Genomic DNA, 26276 nt, shown 5'->3' on the forward strand with positions numbered 1-26276 from the left:
GAGTGATATAAAAGCCCGAAGTTTCCAATCGTCATGCCTCCTTCAACTGAAATTCCAAGGAACCAATTGTTTTCAACAGATTCGTTTGATAGAATGTTGAATGTTACTGATTCCTTGGCGTAAATAGCAACCCCACCAGTATGTCTGGAATGCGAAAGGCAAAAAGCAACTTTGTATCCCGGAAAACTATACTGATCAAATGCATCAGCATCTACTATATGAGTTTCGGTTATAAATACTAACATTGGACGTTTCGTTTCCACAAGATGCCACAAAGCAACATAATTTGTAGATAAACCAGCAATATTCAGATATAATATTTCTAACTTCCTCTCACATTGCGATTCTTTTAGCTGCTATTTACTAAAAAACATGTTGCTTTTTCTTTTTTCGAACAGTCTCCGATAAACCGGACACTGTGAACTAGAAGCTGGATGTTTACCGTCCAAATTCATTTTCAATTCTTTATTTGACTTTAAACAATTCACGCAGTTAAATTCAGTTGAAGAGCAATCAGATGTCTTGTGTTGCCCGCTACATTTGGAACATGTTTCGGGATTAACACACTCCGTGCTTTTATGGCCAAATTCTCCACATTTAAAACAACGCAAAACATTAATGGCCTCTTGTACAGGACACTTATCCCATCCAATGCTTACTTTTCCAGCACTCATCAAGGCGTTATAAGTATCCTTGTCAACTTCAACAATTACATTATATTTATTATATTTGAAGCGAGTATTTTCGTACTTCGCAATAACTTTTACTTCATTGACGTTGATGTCATTTTGACTTTTCAACAGGTCAATGAAGTCTTCAGAGGAATACCGATCACTCATTCCCACAATTTTCAACTTTGGTTTCGGAATTGTGGGAATAACAGCACTATACTTTTCACCTAGATTGCTCTCTATATCTTTTTTCACAACCTCAACATTATCCCCTGTTGCACACTCAGCAATAATCGAGCCATTCTTTCCGTTCCTAAAATTGCTAATTTTGTGTATTTTTGGATCCAATTTTTCTTTCAAAAATAATCTAGTGTTTTCACTAAATTGAGAAGACTCGACTGGTTTGATCACAATGACCGGCCGAGCCTTACGGTTCTCTTTTCTTTGATTTTTTTTTTAAAAACGGCCCCAGTTGACCCCGCGAAAACGTTCGCGTTGGTTTGTTTATTGCAACAAAAAACCTCGTCATCGCGTCTCGAATCGTCCACAATCAGTTCATCGCGTGCTAAAAACATTTTCTTACTGGGATTTGAGTCCGATTCAGAGTGAACCGTTCTCTCATTACGTGCTCTCTTTCTGTTCATTGAGGCTGCATTATTTTCCCGATCTTTAATTTCAAGATATTTTTTGAAATCATTCAGCTTACTGGCAACACTGGTTTCAATGCATACCATACTCTCACGCAGAGAGTCACTGACCGATTTCAAAATCATCTCGATACCACTTGAAATTGCCGTGTTTATCTTTGATTCAATTTTGCTTTGGTTTTCGGTAAGCGACTGAGACATAGATGACAAAACACCCATAATCTTGGTCAGCTCACCACTCAAAGCATCAATGTTTCCGCCATCATCTTGGGCCGATAGACATGATACACATTTAAACACAATATTATCATTATCATTTACGACTTTCGCTGCTATTTTTGTCAGTGGTGTGCAAACTCTATGGAATTGAGACTTGCATTTACCAACGCAAATAACAGGATCATCGCTAATGCGAATGGTATTGCCACATTTCGCACAATCCATTATCCCGATACAAACAAGCAGACGCCGCTGCAGACAAATACGCTGGTATCGTCCAGCAGCAACGGCAGAGGCTATAGGCAGCGAACAATGAAAAAAACAACAATGAAATTTCAATCAGCAGCCGTAGCGTCTATGTGATATAGACGCGGTGGTCGGCGCTGGCACAAATTCAATCAATAAAAAACAGAATAAATCAAAAGCATGCAAAGACACTTCTACTTATCCGTTAAGATATCCAATTTGGCCGTCGGATCACTAGCACTAGATCACCTATAGCACTTTATTTCACACAAAAAAAAAGCTTTTTGAATTAGACACTAGTGGTACACAAGCTACCATGTTCACCGTATCACGTATAATGTGGTTTGGTTGCCGGACTCCTGAACCGTTGATTCCTCTATTTGAATCGGAGTGCAGGCGTCACGAAGGAACTTGCGGTTTCGAGGATAGCTTCCACCATTTGCTGCAACTCGATAGTCCCTGTCGCTCAGCACTTCCGTTATCCTTCCTCGACTCCACTCGGATGTCTTCTGGGGCTTTAGCTGTACATACACCTCCTGTCCTCTAAGCAACATCGGCAACTCTTGAGCCTTGCGGTCGTGGTAGAAATTCGACTTGACCTTTCGTAGCTCAATGTTCTCTCTAATCTTCTTCGTGTCCACCGTTTGCAGTTGAAGTTGGCAGGCTGCTACCGGAAGAATGCTTCTTGTTCGTCTGCCTAGAGCTTTTTGCGACGGCGCGTAACCGTCCGTTTGCGGCGTGTTCCTCCAGTCTAATAGAGCCAGCCATATGTCCTTTCCATCCTCCAAAGCTTTTTTAATAACGTTTTTTGCAATTTTGATAGCTGATTCGGCCTTTCCGTTAGATTCGTGGTGATATGGTGCGCTCGTGGCATGGATGATATTATAAGCTTTCATGAATTGCGCCCACTCTTTGCCGACAAACTGTTTAGCTGAGTCGGTTATGATTTTACGGGGTACACCTAGCCGACTGAAGTTTTTCTTGCACCGATCGATGAGTTCTGTTTTTTTTTCTTCATCTATAGTTTATTTGACACGGCACAAATACAATTCAATGTTTAACGGCGCCAATTATATCTGGTAGCTTACTTTCTAAAGTATCTTAATAACTAAAAGCAAATTTTTTATCCTCGCTGCCGACTACGAGCTGAAACTAAATCTAACTTAAAGCTAGAATATTTTGCATTAAAAGCACAGGTTTGCTGTTTGATGGTTTTCAGTGCCATAGGTAAGCAGCATATTAAATTTGTTCCGCTGCTGGGCCAAGATATTACGGACTGGCATATTGGGTTGTTTCCATCGGGCCTTGAGAGTATCGTGCGGGTCTGATTGTTGTTTCCGGATCCGGGGTCTTAACGTGTTCTTGCCGTTTTGTTGAATGTGGATGGAAAGGAATGGGACTAGACTGGAGCGTGGATGGATTTCAGGAAAATGTATATAAGGGACATGTAGGGTAGGTCACGACTCGCCAAGACATCACGAACAGGAACAGCTGGTCCTCTACCCTCGGCCCGGAGGGAAGTTATTAATTTAGACCTGGCGTCACGGTGTACAGGGCATGACCAAACAACGTGCTCTATGTCGTGATAACCTTCACCACAGGCACAGATACCACTCTCTCCGAGCCCAACACGACGGAGATGCGCGTCAAATCTATAGTGATTGGACATAAGCCGGGACATCACGCAAATGAAATCCCGACCTACATCCAACCCCTTGAACCACGGGTTCGTCGATACCTTGGGGATTATGGAATGTAACCAGCTTCCCAGTTCCCCCTTGGTCCAAGAATTTTGCCAACTGATGATCGTATTCTGACGTACAAATGCGAAAAATTAATTAAAGGCAATTGGTCTTACATAAACATCACCGTTTGTTGCGCCCACCTTAGCCAAAGAGTCCGCTTTCTCATTACCCGGTATCGAGCAGTGAGAAGGGACCCACGCTAAGGTAATCTGAGTAGATTTTTCGGATAAAGCACTCAGATGTTCCCGTATTTTCCCCAGGAAGTACGGAGAGTGCTTAACATCTTTCATCGATCGGAGAGCCTCAATGGAACTGAGACTGTCCGTAAAGATGAAATAATGGTCCTTGGGCATTTTTTCGATAATCCTTCGGGTGCACTGAATTGCAGCTAATTCTGCGACGTAAACAGAAGCAGGATTATCGAGCTTATGGGAGACGGTTAAATTGTTATTGAAGATACCGAAGCCAGTGGACCCATCAAGAAGTGATCCGTCAGTGTAGTACATATTGTCGCAGTTGATGTTTCGATATTTATTGGAAAAAATTTTGGGGATCTGCTGCACGCGTAAATGATCCGGGATTCCACGAGTTTCTTCTATCATGGATGTATTGAAAAACACAGTAGAATCAGAAGTATTTGATAAGTCGACACGATTTGGAATATTCGAAGAAAGGTTAATATTTTGGGACATGTGATTGAAATACCATGTCATAAAACGGGTTTGAGAATTGAGTTTGATTAACCTTTTCAAAATTTTCAATCACAGGACGGTTCAAGACCTCACATTTGATAAGAATACGAGAAGACAGGCTCCAGAAGCGGTTTTTCAACGGTTGAACTCCGGCTAAGACCTCCAAACTCATCGTATGGGTCGATTGCATGCAACCTAAGGCGATACGCAAACAACGATATTGTATTCGCTCCAGTTTGATCAAATGTGTGTTTGCTGCGGAGCGGAAGCAGAAACACCCGTACTCAATGACGGTTATTGTACGAAGAAAATTCACTCTTTGTTGACATTTTTTCATCAGATACCTCACGTGACAACCCCAGGTGCTTTTAGAGTCGAACCAGACACCAAGATATTTGTGTACCAAAACCTGAGAAATCGTTTTACCCATTAATTGTGTTTGAAGCTGAGCAGGTTCATGCTTCCTAGAAAAAACTACTATCTCAGTCTTCTCCGGAGAGAATTCGATACCTAGCTGTAAAGCCCAAGCAGACAAATTGTCCAAGGTATCTTGCAATGGTCCTTGCAAATCGGCAGCTTTGGCTCCTGTAACAGAGATTACACTGTCGTCTGCAAGTTGTCTTATCGTGCATGAATTTGCCAGACATTCGTCGATGTCATTTACATAAAAGTTGTAAAGAAGGGGGCTTAAACATGAGCCCTGGGGAAGACCCATGTAGCTAATGCGAAAAGTTGCCAAATCGCCTTCTACCCTTCTGGTAGGCCTTAAACGCGTCGTATTTTTGCGTGTAGACATCGGAGCACTCTTGGTCCCACCACGGAGTGGGAGGCCGTTCTTTAATCGTTACGCCGGGATATTTCTTCGTTTGGGCTTGCAACGCGGCGTCAAGAATCAAGCCCACGAGGAGGTTGTATTCTTCAAGTGGTGAATGATGTTGAATCGACTCGACCACTTTTGAAATAATTTCCTCGTATAACTTCCAATCGACATTCCGTGTGAGGTCATACGGAATGTCAATTGGTCGCATGCGAGTTGCCCCGTTTGTAATTGAAATAAGAATAGGCAGATGGTCGCTACCGTGAGGATCGAGGATTACCTTCCATGTGCAATCCAACCGTAGCGACGTCGAACATAAGGATAGATCCAAAGCGCTTGGGCGCGCTGGAGGTTTCGGGATACGTGTCATTTCACCGTTGTTTAAAATAGTCATGTCGAAGTCATCGCAAAGGTTATAGATTAAAGAGGAGCGGTTATCATTGTATGGGGAACCCCAAGCCACGCCATGAGAGTTGAAGTCTCCCAAAATCAAACGTGGCGAGGGAAGAAGTTCTATCAAATCAAAGAGCAGCCGTTGCCCAATCTGTGCTCTGGGAGGAATATATATTGAGGCAATACAAAGCTCTTTACCTTGTATTGTCATTTGACATGCGACAACTTCGATGCCTGGAGTCGAGGGGAGGTTAATACGATAGAAAGAATAGCACTTTTTAATCCCTAAAAGTACTCCTCCATATGGGGTGTCTCGATCAAGGCGAATAATATTAAAATCATGGAAGTTGAGATCAATATTTGAAGTAAGCCAAGTTTTACAAAGGGAAAATGCATCGCATTTGTTTTTATTCATCAAAACTTTAAACGAATCAATTTTTGGTAAAATACTTCTACAATTCCACTGTAAGACAGAGATAGAATCCTTCATATACGCAGTTGAATTAGGCATCGAAGGATACAATCGCTGCAAGGAGGGGCCATTGGGCAGTCAACTGCTTCAAAAATGATCTAACTGTTGGGAGGAATGCTGTAAGAAAAATTTTAATTGGATCGGGTATATTGAAATTTTCAAAAATCCAGTCCACAATGTCAGAAAATTTCACTAATCCAGAGTTTGTTTCATCAACTGGATGTGCAAAAGGAACAACTGGGGTTTTAGATGTTCCTGGCAGTGCTGGGAACTCCTTCTGGGACTTTAAATTTGCAAGCCCAGGAGGAGTTTGCTTCGGTTTTTCCGCAGCACTATTTGGTTTGTTCGTACTTTTCATTACACTTTGGGAAATCTTAGGACCTTTACGGGAAAGTTTAGGAGAAGAAACATTTTTCCTCTTCCTAGACTCCCCAGGATTGGCATAAGATGTTCCCGCTGATGAATCGTCAGAATCGGTTTCATCGGAGGGCAACAGATCAAAGGGGTTCGATGTTATGGTAGAAGTGGTCACGGTCTTCTTCAGCATCTCAGCGTAAGAACGCTTTGAACGCTCCTTAAGTGACCGCTTGATTTTATCTCTGCGCTGCATGTACACCGGGCATGTGAAGAGCTCATGCTGGTTTTCCCCGCAGTGAATACATTTTTCAGCATTTACACTGCAAGAATCGTCCGCATGAGTTTCTCCACACTTGCTACATCGTGCCTTATTGCAGCAGTAGGCGGCTGTGTGGCCTAGCTGCTTGCAATTGGTGCAATTCATAACACGGGGTACATACAATCGCACAGGCAGACGAACCCGGTCGATCGAGACGTGGCTAGGGAGTGCAGATCCGGCAAACGTAACGCGAAACGAGTCTGACGGAGTGTAAACTTTTTTACCGCCGACGAGAGACATGGACCGCAATTGCTTACAATCCAAAATCTTCGCCTGTGTTTCGGTATTTTTGAAGCAACCGGTTGCGCTTTTTAGGATACACTCGACAGACAGACTCGAATCGGTTATGACACCGTCGATCTCCACGTCTCGTGCGGGTATGTAAACGCGATACTCGCGTGTGAAGAGCTCAGAGCAAGCGATAGCATTGGCCTGTGCCAGATCACTGACCACGACACGGAGCTTGTTAGGTCGGACCTTGGAAATTTCGGTCACGGCCTTGTACCCCTTCGTCAGGTCTTTTGAAATTTGCAGTATGTTTAATCGCTTTGAATTCACTCCTGCCTTTGGACGAAAATAAACAGTATAGCTGCCCTGTTGAGATCCGTCCGGGTAAAGCCTGGGGCGAGGGGGGACTGGAGAATGAACAGGGAAGGGGGTAACAGAAGGGTCAGGGTCAGGGGGGTTCGGGGATGGTGGCACGGGAGGCGAGGGATCTATATCCATCGCGCTAAATGTAGCGCACTAGCGAACTAGCGCCGACAAGAACACGTACCTCTTTACTTCTTCCTTCCAGCAGTGGTTGTCTGATCGTTCGAAGCTGCACCCAAAGCAGCCAGCAGCACCAGTACAGCAGCACCAATACAGCCACCAGCAGTGAGCCGGGTGTGAGATCACTCAGCACAGCGACACGGACTCGACTGTCAACTGATGGCCTTGAATAATACACTCTTTTGTTTGGCTATTCGTACACACGGACCGGATTGTAATAGAACGACCACTTTGCACGTCCGTTTCTGTCGAGTGTTCGACGCGGAATGAGATGAGTTCTGTTGTTTGCTGGCCATCATTCAAAAAGTCCACTTCCACAAAGTTAGAGAAATGGTCTACCGACACCAGAATTATCATCTTCCGTCCGTTGTGTATCAGTTCTCCCAAGTCCATCGATACGATTTGAAAGGGATGCTCTGGGATCTCCGAACTCTGCATCGGCTCACACTGTTGGCAGTTTTTGTACTGATTGCAGATACCACACGCTTTGACCATGTTCTGCACGTGATCGTTGAGGTTTGGCCAACAAACAATGTCTCTGGCCTTGCGAAGAGTAGCCTGTTCTCCTTGATGGCTGTAGTGCAGAAGTTTCAGAACATCCTGACGATTCTCAGCCGGCACAACGATGCGATTTCCTCGCAGGATCACGCCATCTTGAATCACCAATTCCGCCCTTAAGGCATAAAAAGGCTTCACGCACTCCATCACCGTAGATTTCTCGCTGGGCCATCCGTTGACAATGTGCAGTTTCAGAATTTGACAAGTTTCATCCTTCTGCGTAGCTTGCTTGATCCTATCCAGCAAGTTCGATTGAATGTCGATGCCTTGCAGTACGTTTACTTCTTCGATGGTCCTCCATAACGGGTCGCAATCTTCGGCCGTCACTGGCTTACTGTCGTCGATGTTCCGTGATAGAGTATCTGCCAGAATCAAATCTTTTCCCTTCACGTACTGAACTTGCAGATCATATCGCTGCAGACTCAGTATCATCCGCTGGATCCGCTAAGGCACTTCCGATAGAGGCTTTTTAAAGATGGTTTGCAGTGGCTGATGATCGGACTGCATTGTCACATGTTTCTGTCCAAAGATGTATTGATCGAAACGTTTGCAAGTGAAGAGTATCGCTAGTGTTTCCTTCTCGATTTGCGCGTATCTACGCTCCGTCGCTTTTAGCGTCCTCGAAGCAAACATAACGGGCTGTCCTTCTTGCAGTAGTACCGCGCCGACCGCGTAGCTACTGGCGTCGCATTGGATCGTTACTTCTAGCTTCGGATTGTAATATTTCGGCACGGTGATCTCGGCTATTTTCTGCTTCAATGCACGGTATGCCTCTGCTTGCTATTTGCCCCAGTGCCATTCTTCCGATACCAGAACTTCTCTCAGCGGTCTGCTCAGTTCGGATAGCTTCGGGATGAACTTCGCCATGTATGTCGCTAATCCAAGGAATCGTTGTAGTTCTGCTGCATCTCGTGGTTGCGGCATTTCGATAATTGCCGCCGTCTTGCTTGGATCCGGTTTGAGACCATCTCTCGACAGCACGTGACCAAAAAAGCGAACTTCAATCTGATTCATCTTGCTCTTTGATCGATTCAGCTTGATTCCCTTGCTCTGACAACGCTGCAGAAGCGCCTCCAGATTCCGATTGTGATCAACTATAGCCTCTTCATCCGTTGAGCCTCGTCCAACACACAAGATGTCATCCAATAGAACTTCTATTCCTTTCAGTTCGTGCAACGCTTGTTACAATTTGGCTTGAAATATTTCCGGCGAGCACGATAGTCCAAAAGGCAACCTCTTTCACACGTATCGTCCAAATGGCGTCCAAAACGCCGTCACTTTACTACTTTCGTCCGTAAGTTCGACATGCCAGAACCCATTTCGAATGTCCAGGGTCGAAAACACTTTAGCGTCATGTAATTCAGGTAAAGTCTCTTCCACTGTTGCCATTTGGAATCGTGGCCGCTTAATTGCCCGATTCAAACACACAGGGTCCAAGCATATTCGCAACTTTTCATTTCTTCGCACAATCACTAAGTTGCTTGTCCAGTCTGTTGGCTACGATCTTCTCTACTATGCCTCTCGTTTCTAAATCATCCAGTTCGCTCTTCAGTTGATCTCGTACTGCCACCGGAACTCTTCTAGGCTCTTGCTGTTTCGGTATGCATTGTTTCAACTCAATGTTCACTTTTCCGGCCAATTTTCCATCACCGTTATACACTTCTTCATACTTCTTCACTAACTTTTCCGCTATCTCATTTTTTACCGTTTTGTTCACTTCCGGCCTACCTTGGGCTTCGCATTTCATCACCTCTTGGACACTTACAATCCCCAACGCCATACAGGTTTTGTACCCCAACAGTGGCATCTTGAGTACGCCATGCCCCAGATCGACCACTTGAAATACCACCTTGTACGCTTTTCCGTGGCTATCGTGTCGCAGGACTACTTTTCCGTACGCTGACACGATCTGACCACCAAACCCACGCAACTTCGTCTTACTGGGCTCAATGGTCACTTTTCCCATCAGCTCTTCAAGATTCTTCCGATCGACGACATTACAGGAAGCCCCCGTGTCGACTTGGCAACGAATCTATTTCGGCGTTTCACCTCTCTGCACGGTGAAACCAATCATCACCGTTATTTTCTTCTCTACTACGTTCACCTCTTCAACGCTGGTAATATAATCCACCTCATCACTATCGTCACTCTTTTGTTCGACCGTTTTCACTTTTCTTGTGTTCTTTGACTTGCTCGACGACGCATCTCGCGATCCTCCAGCTTGGGAATCATCACTGAACTTCGCTCTGCACACTCTGGCGTAGTGATTAAGCTTTAAACATTTCCGGCAGGTGACACCATTCGCCGGGCAACTCTCCCGGTCTCCGATTTTATGATCTTTCCGTCCACAAAACTTGCACACCTCACCGGATGAATCGTACTTCTTTCTCGTATTTATGTTCACTTTTGCAATCACTTCCGCAGATGTTTCCGAATCGCGTGGCTCTTCTTTGATCTTCATCATCGCCATCCTATCTTCCACCAATTTCTGCGCTCGGCAGGTATCAATTGCTCCTGTCAAATCCAGATTTGCCATCTTCAAAAGTGCCTTTCTCGTATCGTCCGAACGGATCCCTACCACAATCTGATCACGAATGAGGGAATTCTTAAGCTGTCCATAATTACAAGTTTCTGCTAGCTTCCGGAGTCGCGTGACGAATTTATTGATATCTTCTTCTTCTTCTTGCTGCATCGCCGTATTGAAAATATACCGCTCGTATGTTTCATTCACCTGCGGTACACAATACCCTTCGAGAGCAGTCAAGACCGCTTCTGGTGTCGCTTGCGCTTCTGCTGCTAGCAATGTGTTCAATACCTTCACTGTGTCCGTTCCGAGAAAGTTTTTCAACAAAGCTACTTTTATCATATCACTTTCTTCGATTATTTCAGCGGCAATCACATAAATATCCCAAGCTTGCCTAAAATCGGCGAAATCTTCCGGCAACGTCTTGCTGGACAGATCCAGAAAGCTCGGCGGATGCACTCCGTATGCCATCATTTGGACTGGTCGTTGTCTTACCACACCAGGTACGAGATCCTCTGGAATCTGCTCACCAGGAATACTCATCGTTTACCTAACCTCAATTTTCGCCGCTCAAACGGGGCTGATGCCGACAATCTTCCTTCAGCGCTGCGTGGCCAGGAAATTATCGCATCACCGAAATTTCACGACGAATTAACTTCGCACTGCCGTGTTTAGCGAATTTTCCGATTTCAACTCGATACATCAATTATAAATCGCGTAAATTACCTCACTTCCGACACCATGTAATAAAACTCGTGTTTTATTGGGTTCGATGACAAAACAACAATGATGTGTTTATTTTATTCGCTGACGTTCTCAAGTACACGCTAAATTATGGTTATTCATAAAGGACTTAAAATGCACGTCTAACTTTACTCAAAATAAAGAACGTAATTTTTACTCTTTATAACAACCACGGTAATCCATTTCCCGAAATGAGCTTCGTCACTGAACACAATTTTCCGGTAAAAAAGTGGATTTTCGGCAAGTTGTTCTAAGGCTCATTCACCAAAAATTCGACGCTGCGGCAAGTCGTTCGGCTTCAATTCTTGTACGAGCTGTATTTTGTAAGGCTTTACACCAAGATCCTTTCGTAAAATCTTCCATGTAGTCGAATAACACAAGCCCGATTGCTGCGAACGGCGTCGAATTGACATTTCACGGTCTTCCACTACACTGGCTGATACGGCAGCAATATTTTCTTCTGTACACACTCTATTACGTGTTGGTGGGTTTATGTCCAACAGAGTAAAACTGGTTTGAAATTTCGTCAAAATAGCTTGAATAGCGTGCATAAGATTTGTGTAGAACATGGGACAACTATGCTTGGAACGGCAGTATAGCAATTAGTTAATCAGCATTCTGCTGGCACTCCCCATCTTCGTGTTCTCTTCTAATTACTTCCTCAAATACATCGGTATCAAAGTGCGATGTGTCCCAGTCGCGAATGTTCGGAGTATTGGCTCTACCTGTCGCTAGCCGCCTCGCGTTGTGGTCTACACTCTGCAGTCACAAATTGCTTGACTTAGTCTCAGCACAAAATAAATATACTAAATATCTCGAATAATAAGCCAAACTTCTAAAAATTGGTCTAAAATAAGATAAATAATTATTTATGGTGATTTCTTTCCTGCCTAGTTCAGTCTAAATCGCTTCAAAGAAGACTTTCGTAAATATATTTTCAAATGAAAATAACATACCTAGCTTTTGCGACGCATACTGCAGCTAATAGCAGTAATTAGTAAAGTAGAAGAAAGTCATTGAGGGGGACAAAACTTAGCGGCGAAGAAAAAAACTATCTACATATAAGTCACACCCGCAAAATGGTACACAGCTTAATGCGCCCACACGGACACAAACAAGCACACTCAGCAGCCGTACAACAGCGTTGTCTTAAATTTTTTAGGTTTCTAGAATGGAGAATTCATGCCCAGTTTGGTGCCAAAGTCTAGCCGCGCCCGTCGAATGTATCGATTGTTAACTCTGAAAATAAAAATAAAATCCATTAATTCCAATTTTTTTTTTCTGAATGGGTTAAATTAGTACTTAATTTCCTCCCACTTGAAGAACTCGGTCAGCGCAAACGTGAGCACCGTCGTGAACAGCAGGAACAGCACGATCGGCCAAACCCGTTCCATCTCGGCCCAGTAGTACGCGTCGGTGCAGATGTGCAGCACGATGATCAACGTGTGGAACAGCAGCAGACCGGCAGCCACCGAAACCCAGCACAGGTTGCTCAGCGGGTTGCGCCGGAAGCAGGTGTAGTCGCGGTGGACGAACGATGCGGAGACGATGACGAGATGTAGGATTGTCCCGAGCAGGATGAAGCTACGGGCGACCGCAAGGTCGTTTTGGAAGTTTTCCGGTACGTCACTTTGGTCGTCGTCTTCGTCCTCGTCGGCGAAAATCTCGATCGGGTGCGATAGGAAGGAGCAGTAGGAGATAACCATGAACAGCACGACCAGCGAGAATTTGATGCCATAGCACCAAATGACGAAAACTATCAGTCGGGAATCCAGGGAAGTTTGCTTTTTACCGGTCGCACGCTTCATGATTGCCGGATCGACGTCGATCCGGAGAAGAGACAAACAGATCAGGGGTACTGCGAAGCACATCAGATACAGGGCGTGATGGGGCAGAATCATTGGCGGCAGCGAGAGGATTGCCGTGACGGTGTTCATTACCGCTAGGGAAACTCCACAACAGGCCCAAAACTGAATACAGCTCCAAAGTCCTTGGAGAAAGCGACGCGAAAGCTCTATGACGGCTACAATGGAAATCGGATCGTCCCGGCAGGTTGCGATCGAGCACGAGATCGAGTTCAACAATCGGCTGAGGTAGATGGGGGATACGGTAACCACCGGTTCCGGGATCGATCGGAAGAGTTTGCTCTGGTTGGGTGGATTCAACTTGGCCCGGTTGTTGTAGATGTTCGACTCCGTGTACGCGGGGTAATCTTGACAAACCTGAGGATAGAGCGGTTCGATAGCGATTGAACAGTCACCCTGGAGGAAAATTTCCGGATTGGAGTTTGAGGCAGAGGAGCCCAAGCAGACTACAATCTCTCCGTATTGTTGCATGATTTTTAGCATCTCTCTGGTGGCCTCTGCGGAACAATCGGTGAAGAGAGAGACCAGCAGGGGAACGTTGTCCACATTTTCTAAATGTGGACGTATATTTTCGATTCCTCGCGGAAGTTTCGCTCGATTGGACATGTCGAAGTTGATGGGGGCACTCTGCTCGGTGCTATCCGTAAGGCAGCTCAACGACCGACAGTTGTCGTCATGCGCAGCACAATCTAGGGCCGAGTCCTGAGAATTTCTTCTCTGCTGTCGCTGCGAATGTCGTAGATCTTTCATCTCGTAACTATTGATTGAACGTTCCATCGAAGGCTCCCGCTGATTTTGACCCGTTTGGGGATCCAGAAGGTTTGAATCCGGATTAGAGATTGCCCCCGGAGCCGACGAGCTCAGCGCCTTTGATGCCTCTAAATTGGGAAGCAATTTATTCAACTCATTTTGCTCCTCTACCTCCGATTGCTGACCATTCGAGGTGGAAGCATGCAACTTAAACTCGAAGTTTTTCGATGGAGAAGGCATTGCACTATCGTTATCACTAAGCAGTGAAATGTGACAGTTCCAACCCGACTCCAGACCCATCTTTTCCGAAAACACCCTCGATCTAAGTTCGTTCTCTTTGCTGAAGTGCACAAACCTAATGCATGCTCGCTCCAAACGTTCGATCAGCTGAACAATATCCGTTTGCGCCTGATACTGCATCGTAATCATCCCAATAAACACCTGATGGCACTGCATATCGTAGCATCCGTCTACATCGGAAATATCTTCGTCCTTATTTTCGCTGAACAACAGCGAATCTGTGCTGATAGAATGATGCGTCAAAGGCGCTCCTCCTCGGTCGTAATCGATCGAATTATCTCGCCTACAAACATCTCGATGATTCTTACTTTCCGGTGGTAGCTCCAGGTAGGCAACCTCGCTATCCATCCCACCAGACAGTGCCCCCGTAATTCCATGCCGCAACGGTTTATAGGCGAACGCGGTACAGTACGCCGTCAAGGCACTCCGCTGGTAGAAATCCTGTGCCCGTTTGCGTTCCTTCTCCGTCAGCGGATGCAGATCATGCCCATCCCAGTAGTCATCACAGCTGTCCAGCACAATATCGGCCGTCCCCTGCGTGAGCAGCTGCAGCGATCCTCCGGGCGTCTCGCGCATCACCACCGACAGCGAGTGCGGGAAGGGAACCTTCACCTTGGCGGCCAGCTGCAGTGCTCGGGCGAACTTGATATCCCGACGGACGACGTCCGGTTGCTGGAATGATGGAAGAAACAAATTAGTAGAATGTTAGGGAAAATTGGAAGTGAAACCTACCAAATGTCGATAACTGGAGATTTGTCCTTCCAAGTTGAAGATGTCCCGTGCATGTGAGGTGAAGCCAATTTGGCGGGCCAACTCACACAGGCAGCGGCTTTAAGTTTAAAATTTGAGTGTCATGAAATATTTTAAGGTAAAGTAAGTAAGATATTTTAATCAGTAAACAAAATCGGGGCACGATTGAAAATTGCCAAAGCAAATCAAACAATGTGTGGTAAAACGAATGGATGAAGATTTTTAATAATATACCTTAGCCTCGTGAAAGCTTTTTACTCAAAAATGCTGAGTATAAGGAGCATGAATGACGAACTGGAACTTTTAGGAATGAATTAAGATGTTCTGAAATCGATAACTTGACACCAACAGAGATTGTTTTTACAATGAACGCTTGATGACTGACGTGATTGTTTTGTAATTATTTATGTTCTCTTTCAGTTTTATGAAGGATAAAGACGTTTTACAGATATTTATGCACGAATCTACAACATCGCTAGTTCAAAATATTATCTAAGATCGCGTAAAATGATCAATAAAGTCAGTGTAAATTAACCTTGCGAAAAAAATAACAAACATTGTTAAATACAAAATTAATAAAAAAATAAAACATCAGCCCAAAATTAGAGCACACAAAATTATTAACACCTTACAAAAGGAGCTGATTCCAATATATTGATGATAAAGTGAAAAAAAAATCACAAGAGGGTTGAGTGCAAAGCCAAGAACCGCAAGGTTGAAGTAGAATACTTTTACAAGGAAGATAACCCGGCTGCTTGCGTGTCAGTCATTTTTCCAAGCAAATAAATGTTGACCGCTCATTGGCAGTATTGAAAATTCTGTGCAAATGAAGTTGAAGTTCTACTCAATTCAAGTTTGCACATATAAATACGACCTCACTGAAACTCTTTGCGGCGCAAACAAGTTTCAACAGTCAGAGTATATGTACATGTGAATTCAAATTAAGATAATTAACTTTTGGTTAAAGCGCAGAACGAGAAAATATTAAATCTTCAATTAATTTGTTTGGTTGTCCTGAAAAAGACAGTTTGTTGTTGAATTTAAAATCGGATATGACGCTGATTGCATCTCTGTGTTACACCGATAGCGGGAGTTGTGGGTACGCAAGTTGAAACGAAGGCATCGTATTACCTGTTTTATTGAATGGGAGAAACAGGAATATTGTGAAATTTTGTGAACATTAAACTCAAACAATATTACCAAATCGTAGTCAGGCACTCTGATAACAAAGGTGAAGGCTGTTTTCACACTGAAAATCAGACAGTCAGCAGAAGTTTTGATTGCCAAAATCCAGAATGCCGAACAGCCGTAAAGAGTCGTTTATTTACCTACGGCAAGTTTCTCGCCCCATCGCTCGCGTTCGCATTCACCATGGCAGAGACCTAACTGCCTTTGTGAATGCGTTCTAACAGGGCAGTTTGTTATTCAAAGTCGGTTATGCTGATCGCAGCCTTCGCGCTGTCCCCACAGTGAGGGTTTACTAAATAAAGTAAAAATTAGACAACTACAACAGAATTTGATTGCATCCCGCACAGAATGTCTGCTTGTGTTGATGCCAGAAAATTATTAACCTTCAATTACTTGTTTATTTGCCTTGAAAAAGGCACTTTGCGGTTCAAAATCGGTTGCTGATCGCAACCTTTGAACTACCCTAACAGTGGGGGAATTAAGATACACGGACAACATGCACTGTGTAAGCTATTTCACATTCAGTACAATGGAAGGGTGCGACAGAGTTAAATTGCTAAGATCCAACACAGAATGCTTGCTTGCGTTGTCAAAAATTATTAACTTTCAATGACTTGTTTATTTGCCTTGAAAAAGGCATTTTGCTGTTCAAAATTGGATTTCCTGATGGCAATCTTCATGCTGCCCCAACACGGGGGGAATAATGGCAGTCTGGCGACACACGCTGAGAAGAACCGCGCTGCTCCTGAGACGTAGTGACCAACCACAGGGCTAGTGCTGCTGCTAAGGAAGGACGACTGCTGTTGTCGCTGTCTAGAACTATTATGAGCGGCTTCGGCTGAAACAGGCTCTTATATAGGCCAAATAGCATGTTTTCAATTGCAAGGTATATGATTCTGTCGACCGTGCTTGGGAAGCAATCATATAACGACCAATCAGAGGTCGAATTTTCCGTTTTGACAAGGCTCCACTATTTTCAATAGTACAATAGTGTGAATAATAAAATTACAATTGTCTTCTTTTGGGAAGAATCTTAGAAGATTTTCCAATCTATTGCTGCAAGAACGAAGGAAATCCATCGAATACTAACCGATTTATTAGCATTTGAAATTGGACATATTTTTCACTTTTTTCGGTTTTGGATTTTCATTTCACATCCCTATGTAGCCGAACTTCCTGAGAGAAGTATTCTACTTCAAAACCTAAATAAAACGATTTTGAAACCTCACTAAATTTATTGTGCTCCACAGCACAACTCAGGAAAATTTTCCGGACCTCTTGTGACCCTTTGTTAGGTAGCATGGTGATATTCTTTTTTTTTTTTTTGTTATGTTGCATAAAAGTGTTACAGTTCTGAGATGTTTTCGGCAATTTCGAGCGAAAAGTTAAAACCATACAGAAAACTCTGACTCTCGGCGTTTTTCTTCTCCGACTCTTAGCATTTTTAGGTTTGGCCTAGGATTTTGCCCTTTTCTGGTTCCCTTGCCCTAATTCAGGATTATTTGGATGTAAAACTGCGTCACTGAGGGTGCTTCGCTACAGGAGTTCAAAATTGAATTCTAAAAACAGATTGCCGATTTGATACAACAGCAAATAAATGCCTTCAACGAACTGAGGGTTGAGATGCGAAAAGAAGGAACGAAACACATCGGTATTATTGGAATAGCAGAAGTTACACCTCGTGGTTATCGCAATAATTGGCCAGTTTATCGTGCAACATCGAAACGTCGTCAAAAAGATCAGTCCTTTTTCAACAGGGACGTTACCGTAAAACGCGGCGAATAGAAACAAAAACTTTCGAACTTGAAAAATGCGATTTTAAGTCTTTGATTATATTTAAAAACCATGCAAAAAATATTTTCTTGGATAGTTACACAGTTAACAAGTCCTGCAAACCCATTTATGGGTTAGCAGCACTACTGTTGGTTTGCAAAATGTAGGCTCGAATTCTGAACGTTTCTGAGTACCTAAGAAACTTTGTCTGTGGAAGCCATTCTGCTCCACTTAGAACTTGTTCGTGTGATATACTGGGTCGGTAGTTAAGCATTTCAATTTTTCACAGTGAATAAAGGATTGCCGTAAGGAATTCATCACCCCGTTACCTATGTTTCATGGAAAACTCGCGGTTAGCAGATTAACGGGGCGAATAGAAACAACGCCGTAGCTGATATTTTTGTACTAAAACATGTGGATTTGAAAAATGCTTTGATGTTTTATACGTAAAATGATGTCTGGAACATGTTTTGTGCATTTTCAGCTCATCATGGTCAGGACTTAGCAACAAAAAATCACAGGAGGGTTGTGTGCTAAGCCACGACCGCAAGGTTGAAGTAGAATACTTTTACAAGAAAGATAACTTGGCTGCTTACGTGTCAGTCATTTCGAAATCGGAATTGTTTCGTATATACCGCTTGTTAAGCACAGTATCAACAAATCGTAATAAACATCACACTGCTGTGCATTTGCAGCAGCATTAAACTTCAGTGGCTAAATTGTTTCCAGTTAAACCATTCTACAACGTTCGAAAAATTTTATTTCCTATGGCGTAATACTCATGTACGAAAAATACATCTCCTTCATTTCAGTTTATTTTCAGTTCCTTCAGATTTTCTCCGACCGATAGAGCTCTCATTAAGGCAATTCATTAAGCTATAATATGTATTGTGTCGTTTTGTGCGGCTTGGAAGAAGAAAATGTTCCCGTCCCCGTGTCGCATGGAAGTAAATTGTTGCGTGTTTGATATTGCCGATCGTAGACATGAGTATAAAGGTCGAAATTCTGCTGTGATGTCTAACCATAACCGTCTTCTTCAAGGCGCTACATCCTTGTTAATGAAGTGTTGTGAATTTTCTAAAACAGACTCAGCATCGTGAGCAGAACGTACCGAGATTTTCTGTTTGAAATCGGATTTGTTTCGTATATACCGCTTGTTATGCACAGTATCAACAAATCGTAATAAACATCACATTGTTGTGCATTTGCCAGCATCAAACCTCAGTTGCAGTTTATTAATAACCATTCACTATGCTCTTCCAAAAACATTTAGTAGCCTTGAAAAATTTTCATTCAATTATTGCATAAATGCTTCATGGTCAGATATACCCGCTGCAACTGCTACGCTATTCGTAGCCATGCCACAGTTGTGGCCGCTATACGCTGCCATTGGTATCCGCTGTCCCTGCATCAGCTGGTCCAGCTGCTATCGATGCTGAGATCCGCTGCAACTAGTGCGGTATCCATTGCTACTCCACAGCTAACGCTGATATCCACTGCTCTGCTACTGCTGCTGCTAAGGGATGACTGCTGTTGTCGCTGTTCAGAACTACTATGAGCGGCTTCGCTGCTGAATTGTCTTTTATTTTTGAAATTGTTTACAGAGGTATAATTTATGACAGGATAATTGGTCAGCCCTAAAGGCTCGTCATCTTTTTTCGTAGTAGTGCATTTAGATTGGTTTTTTAAATTATCTTGAAGATTAATTTTACATCTTTGCCTTAATGGCACGGTAAGTTTATGAATTTAAATAAAATTGAATAACCTACCTAACTAATACTATCTTAAAAACTAAATTGACAAAGATCGAATTGCCTCGTGAACTGACCTCTGGCAAGCATCCCTGAATCTAGACAGAATTGCCTGTTTGCGCACCAAAAGTGTATCTAGACCGGCTAGTTGGTGGATCTCAGAATTACGCGTTCTTGGAGGACTGTTAAGGATCATCCTTAGGATCTTATTTTGGATAACCTGTAATTTATCATGGTGATACTTGGCACAACTCTCCCAGATTGGCAAACCGTATTCTAATACTGGCAGGATAATCATTTTATGGACAGCAAGCTTGTTCTTCAGGGACAGTTTGGATTTTCTGTTTATCAGTGGGTATAAAGATTTAATTAGGATGTTGCCTTTGATTGATGTTTTTTCCACATGTGATCTGAATATAAGCTTGCTGTCCAGAACAAGACCGAGGTATCCCACCTCTCTCGACCATTCGATGGGTGAATTATTAATTTTAAGCCTGACGTCGTCAGGCGGAACAAGTCGACGTGAGTTTGAGTGGGGAAATAAGATGGCCTGTGTTTTAGCCGCATTGATGCAAATCTTCCAGTTGTTGAAGAAGCCGGATAGAACATCCAGGCCTGCTTGAAGTTTTCTAGTCAGCGAACGGATCACTCGCCCTTTGTACATGATGGCAGTGTCGTCCGCGAACATGGACAGTACACCACCATCCGGAAGGGGAGGAACGTCTGACGTAGAGATGTTAAAGAGGATAGGACCCAAAAGGCTACCCTGGGGGACCCCAGCATCAACATTAAATGTATCAGACTGGGAGTTGTTCAAGCAGACCTCAAATGATCTACCCGACAGATAATTTTTGATGATTTTCACAAGGAAGATCGGGAAGTTGCACCGATGCAGCTTATAAACAAGACCATCGTGCCAGACGTTGTCAAACGCTTTCTCAACGTCCAACAACGCCATGGCAGTTGTTTTGGAAACAGACTTGTTCCGCCTGATAATGTTCGTTACCCGGGTGAGCTGGTGCACAATGGAGTGCCCCTTCCTGAACCCAAATTGCTCTCTAAGGAAGATGTTGTTCTGATCAGCAAACTCTAGTATACGTCTCAGAATCAGTTTTTTAAACAATTTTGAAATAGATGAAAGGAGGCTAATGGGCCGGTAGCTTTTAGCGTCAGTGGGATCCTTCCCAGGTTTATGGATGGGGATAACTTTGGCGACCTTCCAACGGGACGGGAAGTAGCCAAGTTCCAAGCACTTATTGAAGATCTTTGCGAGGTGATGAAAGAAGTCAACGCTCAAATTTTTCAATTCGAGCCGCGGCCTTCATATTTTTACATGATTTGATGGCTGCCATTACCTCGTCTGCAGAAATTATAGATTCCTCTGGGACAACTAGAGGGGTCACAGCGATTCTGGACATTGTAGCTGCCACATCAGGCTCAAAGGGGCTCACCAGGGAACGACCAAGATTGTGAGAATTTACGAAATGCTGGCCAAGTGCATTAGCTTTTTCAGCTGGTGTTATTAGCTGAACTTGGCCAGCTTGTTGATCAGAATGGGAGAGAGGAGGGACAGGTCTCGGCTTGTTTTTCAGAAGTTTAGTTAATTTCCAGAAGGGGTTTGCACAATCTGGGAGAGAGCGAATATGACTTTCAAAGCTTTTGTTTCTGAGATCCACCAACCGGGCCTTAATGATTTTATTAAGACGATTGCAGTAAGACTTTAAGTGAGGCAGGCCAGTACGTTGAAAATGGCGCCTAGTTGTGTTACGAAGTCTTATATAAGATTTAGTTAGGCTGTCTAGATTCAGAGTGTTACTCACCAGGTCAGAAGCAGGGATGTGTTGGTCACGGGCTAAGGATAGAGCCTCGTCGATGATCTGCAAGCACTGATCGATGTCGTCCGTCGATTCAAGCTCGATGTTGTAGCGGATGTTGGCGTCGATGAACTGCTGGAACCGTGGCCAGTCAGCACGATGGTAGTTGCGACGACGAGCACGAAATCGATTGGCGGAGTAGCCCACTTCGGCCACCACTGGAAAGTGGTCGGAGCTCAGTTCCTGGTAGACGATCGGATTTGAAAGGTTTGCCATGTTGGTGATGAAAAAATCGATAGTCGAATGGACACCGGAGCGACTCAACCGGGTGGGGGAGTCTGGGCTCAGGATGATGTACGAAGATGCTTGTAGGTCATTGTGGACGACTTTGCCATTTGGATTGCTTCGAGTGTTGCCCCAGGCTTGATGTTTGGCATTGAGGTCACCAGCCAAGATGAAGTTTTGCCGATGCCTGGTAAGCTTGACGAGATCTTGTTTCAGATTAGAGGATGAATCGTTCCTTGAGCTGACTTGCGACGGACAGTAGGCGGCTATGATAATAATAGGGCCGACAGGGGTAGAAACCTCGACCCCAACCGCTTCGATGACTTTTAAGTTGAAACTGGGCAGCAGCTTACAGTAGATGTTCTTCCTCAACGCGATGGCTACGCCTCCACCCGCTGAGTGGGTACGATCGAGCCGAACAACTCGAAAGTCGGGGAGGTAGATGTTGACGCCAGGTTTTAGATGTGTCTCGGTGATGATAGCTACGTCGATAGTCCGCTCGTTGAGGAAATCAGCGAATTCGATGGCTTTGCTCTTTAACGAGCAAGCGTTCCAGTTAGCGATGTTGATGCATTCACGGGCCATATTTGGTGAGGATGGAAACTGCTGCTTGCAGCTGTTCAGCTCTGGTTTTACAGGTGCGAAGGGCTGCGAATGCTTCGGCCAGGAGATGCACGAACTCTTCTGTAGTGAGAAGGGAATCTGCGTTGTTTTCTTCGGCGTCTGTGCAGGTAAACTTCATACCAGTGGCAGGAGTTGTAAGCCCTGGGAGCCCCGGGGGAGGCGAGGAACGGCTCGATGCTGCGACATCGGCAAACGAGGTTGTAAGCCGATTATTCAGTGGGAGAGGTGGAAGCACTGGGACTGCACGTCGTGATGTGATGACTGGAAAATTTTGTTCGTTATTCACTGGCACTGGGACTTTTCTCCGACCGGGTTGGTTGTTGGTTGAGGCTCTTTTGCGGATCTCAATGAATTCCGCCCGCTTTGGGCAGGTACGACTGGTGGCCTTATGATCAGCTCCACAATTTGCGCAGACAGGATCGGCAGTTTCCATCAATTGGCAGGCGTCGGGTGCGTGCGTTTGTCCGCATTTGATGCAGCGGGAGGCCATATGGAAGTTTTTAGTCCCATGTCCAAACAACAGGCAATCGGAACATTGGGTCACATCTCGATGAACTGGTTTGTAGCGCTCCCAGGCCACAATGATGTGGAAAAGGGCACGAATGGACTGCAAATCCGCCAAACATGTTGAATTTTTCTCCAGGTTGATAAGGTACAATTGGTCGCGGTACTTCCGAGTCTTGTTGTGGCGTGACATCTTATGGATCTGTATTGGCTTGAGTCCATTTACCTTCAGTTCCTCTAACAGAGTGTCAATTTCCATGTCTGGAAGACCACGGAGAACAACCTTGAGCGGTTTTTCTGCTTCAATGTCATGGGAGAAATATTCCACCTTACGCTGCTGCAGTATTACTTGCACCGCCTTGTAGTGATTCAATGCCGGAACCATCAGTTTGTAGCCGTCAGTGCACATACGGATAGTGCATTTCAGTCCTTTCTCGATGTAAAAGACAATTGCTTCACGAAGACCTTCTGGAAATCCTTTCACATAGAAGGGTGGAATTTTCTCTTTTTTCACTATTTCGGGGTCCGTGGAGTTTTCCAAGACAGCAAATCTGTTGTTGGCCAAAAGCTTTTTAGCCGCCGAATCGGGGGCATTTCCAGGTCGAGGCCGTTTACCCGTACTAGAACCGGTTTTCGATTTACCCATGTCAGGGTTCACCGTAGCGTCGGTTTCCAACGCGAAAATAAAAACTTACGAACGAACGTACAAAGTGAACGGAGCGAAAATAAACAACTGTACTGCTCAACACGCTAGCAGAGAATGATGACTTGTTGTATGATTATGAGCGGCTTCGGCTAAAACAGGCTCTTATATAGGCCAAATAGCATATTTTCAATTGGAAGGTATATGATTCTGTCGACCGTGCTTGGGAAGCAATCATATAACGACCAATCAGAGGCCGAAGTTTTCGTTTTGACAAGGCTTGACTATTTTCAATAGTACAATAGTTTGAATAATAAAATTACAATTCTCTTCATTTGGGAAGAATCTTGGAAGATTTTCCAATCTATTGCTGCCAGAACGAAGGAAATCCATCGAATACTAACCGATTTATTAGCATTTGAAATTGGACATATTTTTCACTTTTTCCGGTTTTAGATTTTCATTTCACATCCCTATGTAGCCGAACTTCCTGAGAGAAGTATTCTACTTCAAAAGTCCAGAAACGTATTCACTCCGCCTGAAGCTGTTGAGATTTTAAGCATGAAGGTTGTTTCCTTGTCAAGCGGTTACGAAATATAGAATCAACTACTCTGTGATAAATCAAATGTTACCGTTAGACTTCAATCCAGTAGACAACCACGCTACTTGCCAAAAACGTGATGAAATTCTGATTTATCTGCTGCATGATGCTCGACATGGACTGACCCGAGAGGTATGGATCGAGGTTTCAGTTCCACCCAGACAAAATATTCCGGGATGTCTTATCCTAGATGAAACACCGGAAGATGCCAGACCGGAACATGAATGAAATGTAACAAACATGAAGTAATAAACCGAACATTTCCACTATTTTAATATTTTATATCGTTTTCTTGCCCTTCAAATCAATAAATATGATGCAATTGTTCTGTTTTCTTCAAATTAAAACTAGAATTTTCCATCAGAACAAGGAAAACGTATTTTATTGGCGAGTGTTTCTATTCGCCCTATTGCGGGGTGAATAAGGCAATCCACGGGTGATGTTTCACTGCTTGTACGTTTGTTATTGTTGTTGGTTTTCAGGCTGCAAAACAAAACATAACGAAAAACGAAATCTTTTAATGTCGGCAATAATATCCAATATAATTTTTTATTGTTGTATGAAGGATTGGCACTCGCGGTACTAGAGCCACCGATCGGATAACATTTTTTTTCATGCTTTGGATCCGGATTGAATTCATGTTGCGACCGATCGAACATACATATAGCTGTCAAAAATTGAAAACAGACTGAAATCAGCTGATCGCAACTGTCTCGTGGATTGCTTTATAGAAACATGCAACATTTTTTTCTAACAAAACAATGAATTACTCATTGTATCAAAATGGACGTTACACTCTTAATAAAGGGAGGCAAGACCCATGTTTTAAAGCTTCCATATTCATTTTACACATTCTAGTATTTTTTGTACACTGCAAGATATATCGCAGACTGTTTCTATTCGCCCCGTTTTACGGTATAGTGGGAGCGAAACCCGACCATTCCTGTCCTGCCACTGTTCCTGTCAAGCTTCGGAAAATGACTGCAGTGTGACACTATACTGATAACTGTTCTCTCTTTTTACTCTAACAGCCTCATAGATGTCATGAAAAAGTTATTCATGACAGCTCATATACAGCTCAAGTTCACACAAGGTAACGAAACTGTTTAGTGTTGCAAACTTTCTTGCGCATGTATTTTGTTCGTTCGGACAAGACAGACTAGACTAGTTTGCGTTAGTATGGTGGCCAAAAACCAAAAAGTCCACCGCTAGAACAAAGCTAGATAAAGTTCAACGACTTGCGTGCATTGCTATAACAGGAGCAATGAAAAGCACCCCGTCAAAAGCTTTTGATGCAATTCTTCATCTGCTGCCGTTGTACGAATATGTGCAACTAGAAGCAGAAAAGAGTGCCTTGAGGCTAAAAAGAACAAAAACTATCACAGTCGATAGCAACCTCTCGTCGCGATCGGTAGTTGTTTTCTTAAGCTCCAAGCGTCGTATTGTAAAACAAAGGGAAGATAAATGACCTTTGTTCTATTGTTCTAAAATAATTGGTCACGAGGCATCATACTTTGGTCTTATATAGCAAATAACACCAAATTTGGTGATTCTAGACAGCTGACACTGGTTTAACTAAGTTATCGAAGAGGAATTATCGGATTTCGTGGGAGTAAGAAGAATAGTAGTGTAGTCGAGCTCGGCTCGTACCGCCATTGCTGTAATCTGAAAACACGTGGCTTGCAAGTGCATAATTATCGTAGTTTCTGTGGCTGATTTGTCATCGTTTAAGAAACAAATTATCATAGCGTGCATTCGGTCCGATACACCCGACAATGGCGTCGGGTGTGCATAACTTCCTAGACCCTGGTGGGGGTTCAGGTAACAAAATCGATGGATCTCATACGGGGAGGACAATCCCCAGTTGGATGGATCCTAGAAACGAATGTGGTCGACTCTCTATTCTTCGCCTTGAGGCGGATGGAGGGGTCCTGCCTAAAAATCCTTTCCTGATCAGAACCTCCATTGAAAAAAGTGTTAACGGCAGAATTGAAGGTGCGTTTACAGAAAACCAGGGAAAAATGTATGCTTTGAAAGTTCGCAATGAAAAACAGGTTGAAAAGTTACTTAAATTGAATACGTTACTTGATGGAACAAAGGTAAAAATTAGTCATCACCCCAATCTTAACAAAGCCCGATTCGTTGTCAGTTGCAAAGAAGTCATTGACATTCCCGAAGAAGAGTTAATAGACTATCTTAAACCTTATGGCATCACTGATGTTAGAAGAATCACCAAGAAAAGCGGGTTATTGC

General features: G+C 43.7%; 2 protein-coding genes across 5 annotated transcripts in view; both read right to left on the minus strand.

The window, feature by feature from the left end:
• Positions 1-2103: 2103 nt before the first annotated feature.
• On the minus strand, positions 2104-8339 carry LOC129716627 (uncharacterized protein K02A2.6-like). Its single transcript, XM_055666463.1, has 2 exons — positions 7796-8339; positions 2104-2801 (listed from the first exon to the last, which is right to left on the minus strand). The coding sequence occupies exons 1-2, from the start codon at positions 8337-8339 to the stop codon at positions 2104-2106; spliced, it is 1242 nt and encodes a 413-aa protein (XP_055522438.1).
• A 3745-nt stretch (positions 8340-12084) lies between these two features.
• Positions 12085-26276, minus strand: part of LOC129732592 (transmembrane protein 94) — a 31040-nt gene continuing 16848 nt past the window's right edge. For all 4 annotated transcript variants that reach the window (XM_055693871.1, XM_055693795.1, XM_055693705.1 and 1 more), the window contains 3 exons: positions 14823-14919; positions 12478-14762; positions 12085-12414 (listed from right to left, as the gene is read on the minus strand). In XM_055693871.1, coding sequence (XP_055549846.1) covers positions 12342-12414; positions 12478-14762; positions 14823-14919 — 2455 coding nt within the window. In that variant the 3' untranslated portion in view covers positions 12085-12341. The remainder of the gene's footprint in view (positions 12415-12477; positions 14763-14822; positions 14920-26276) is intronic.

This window comes from Wyeomyia smithii, chromosome 1 (genome assembly GCF_029784165.1).
Source record: "Wyeomyia smithii strain HCP4-BCI-WySm-NY-G18 chromosome 1, ASM2978416v1, whole genome shotgun sequence".
NCBI lineage: Eukaryota > Metazoa > Arthropoda > Insecta > Diptera > Culicidae > Wyeomyia > Wyeomyia smithii.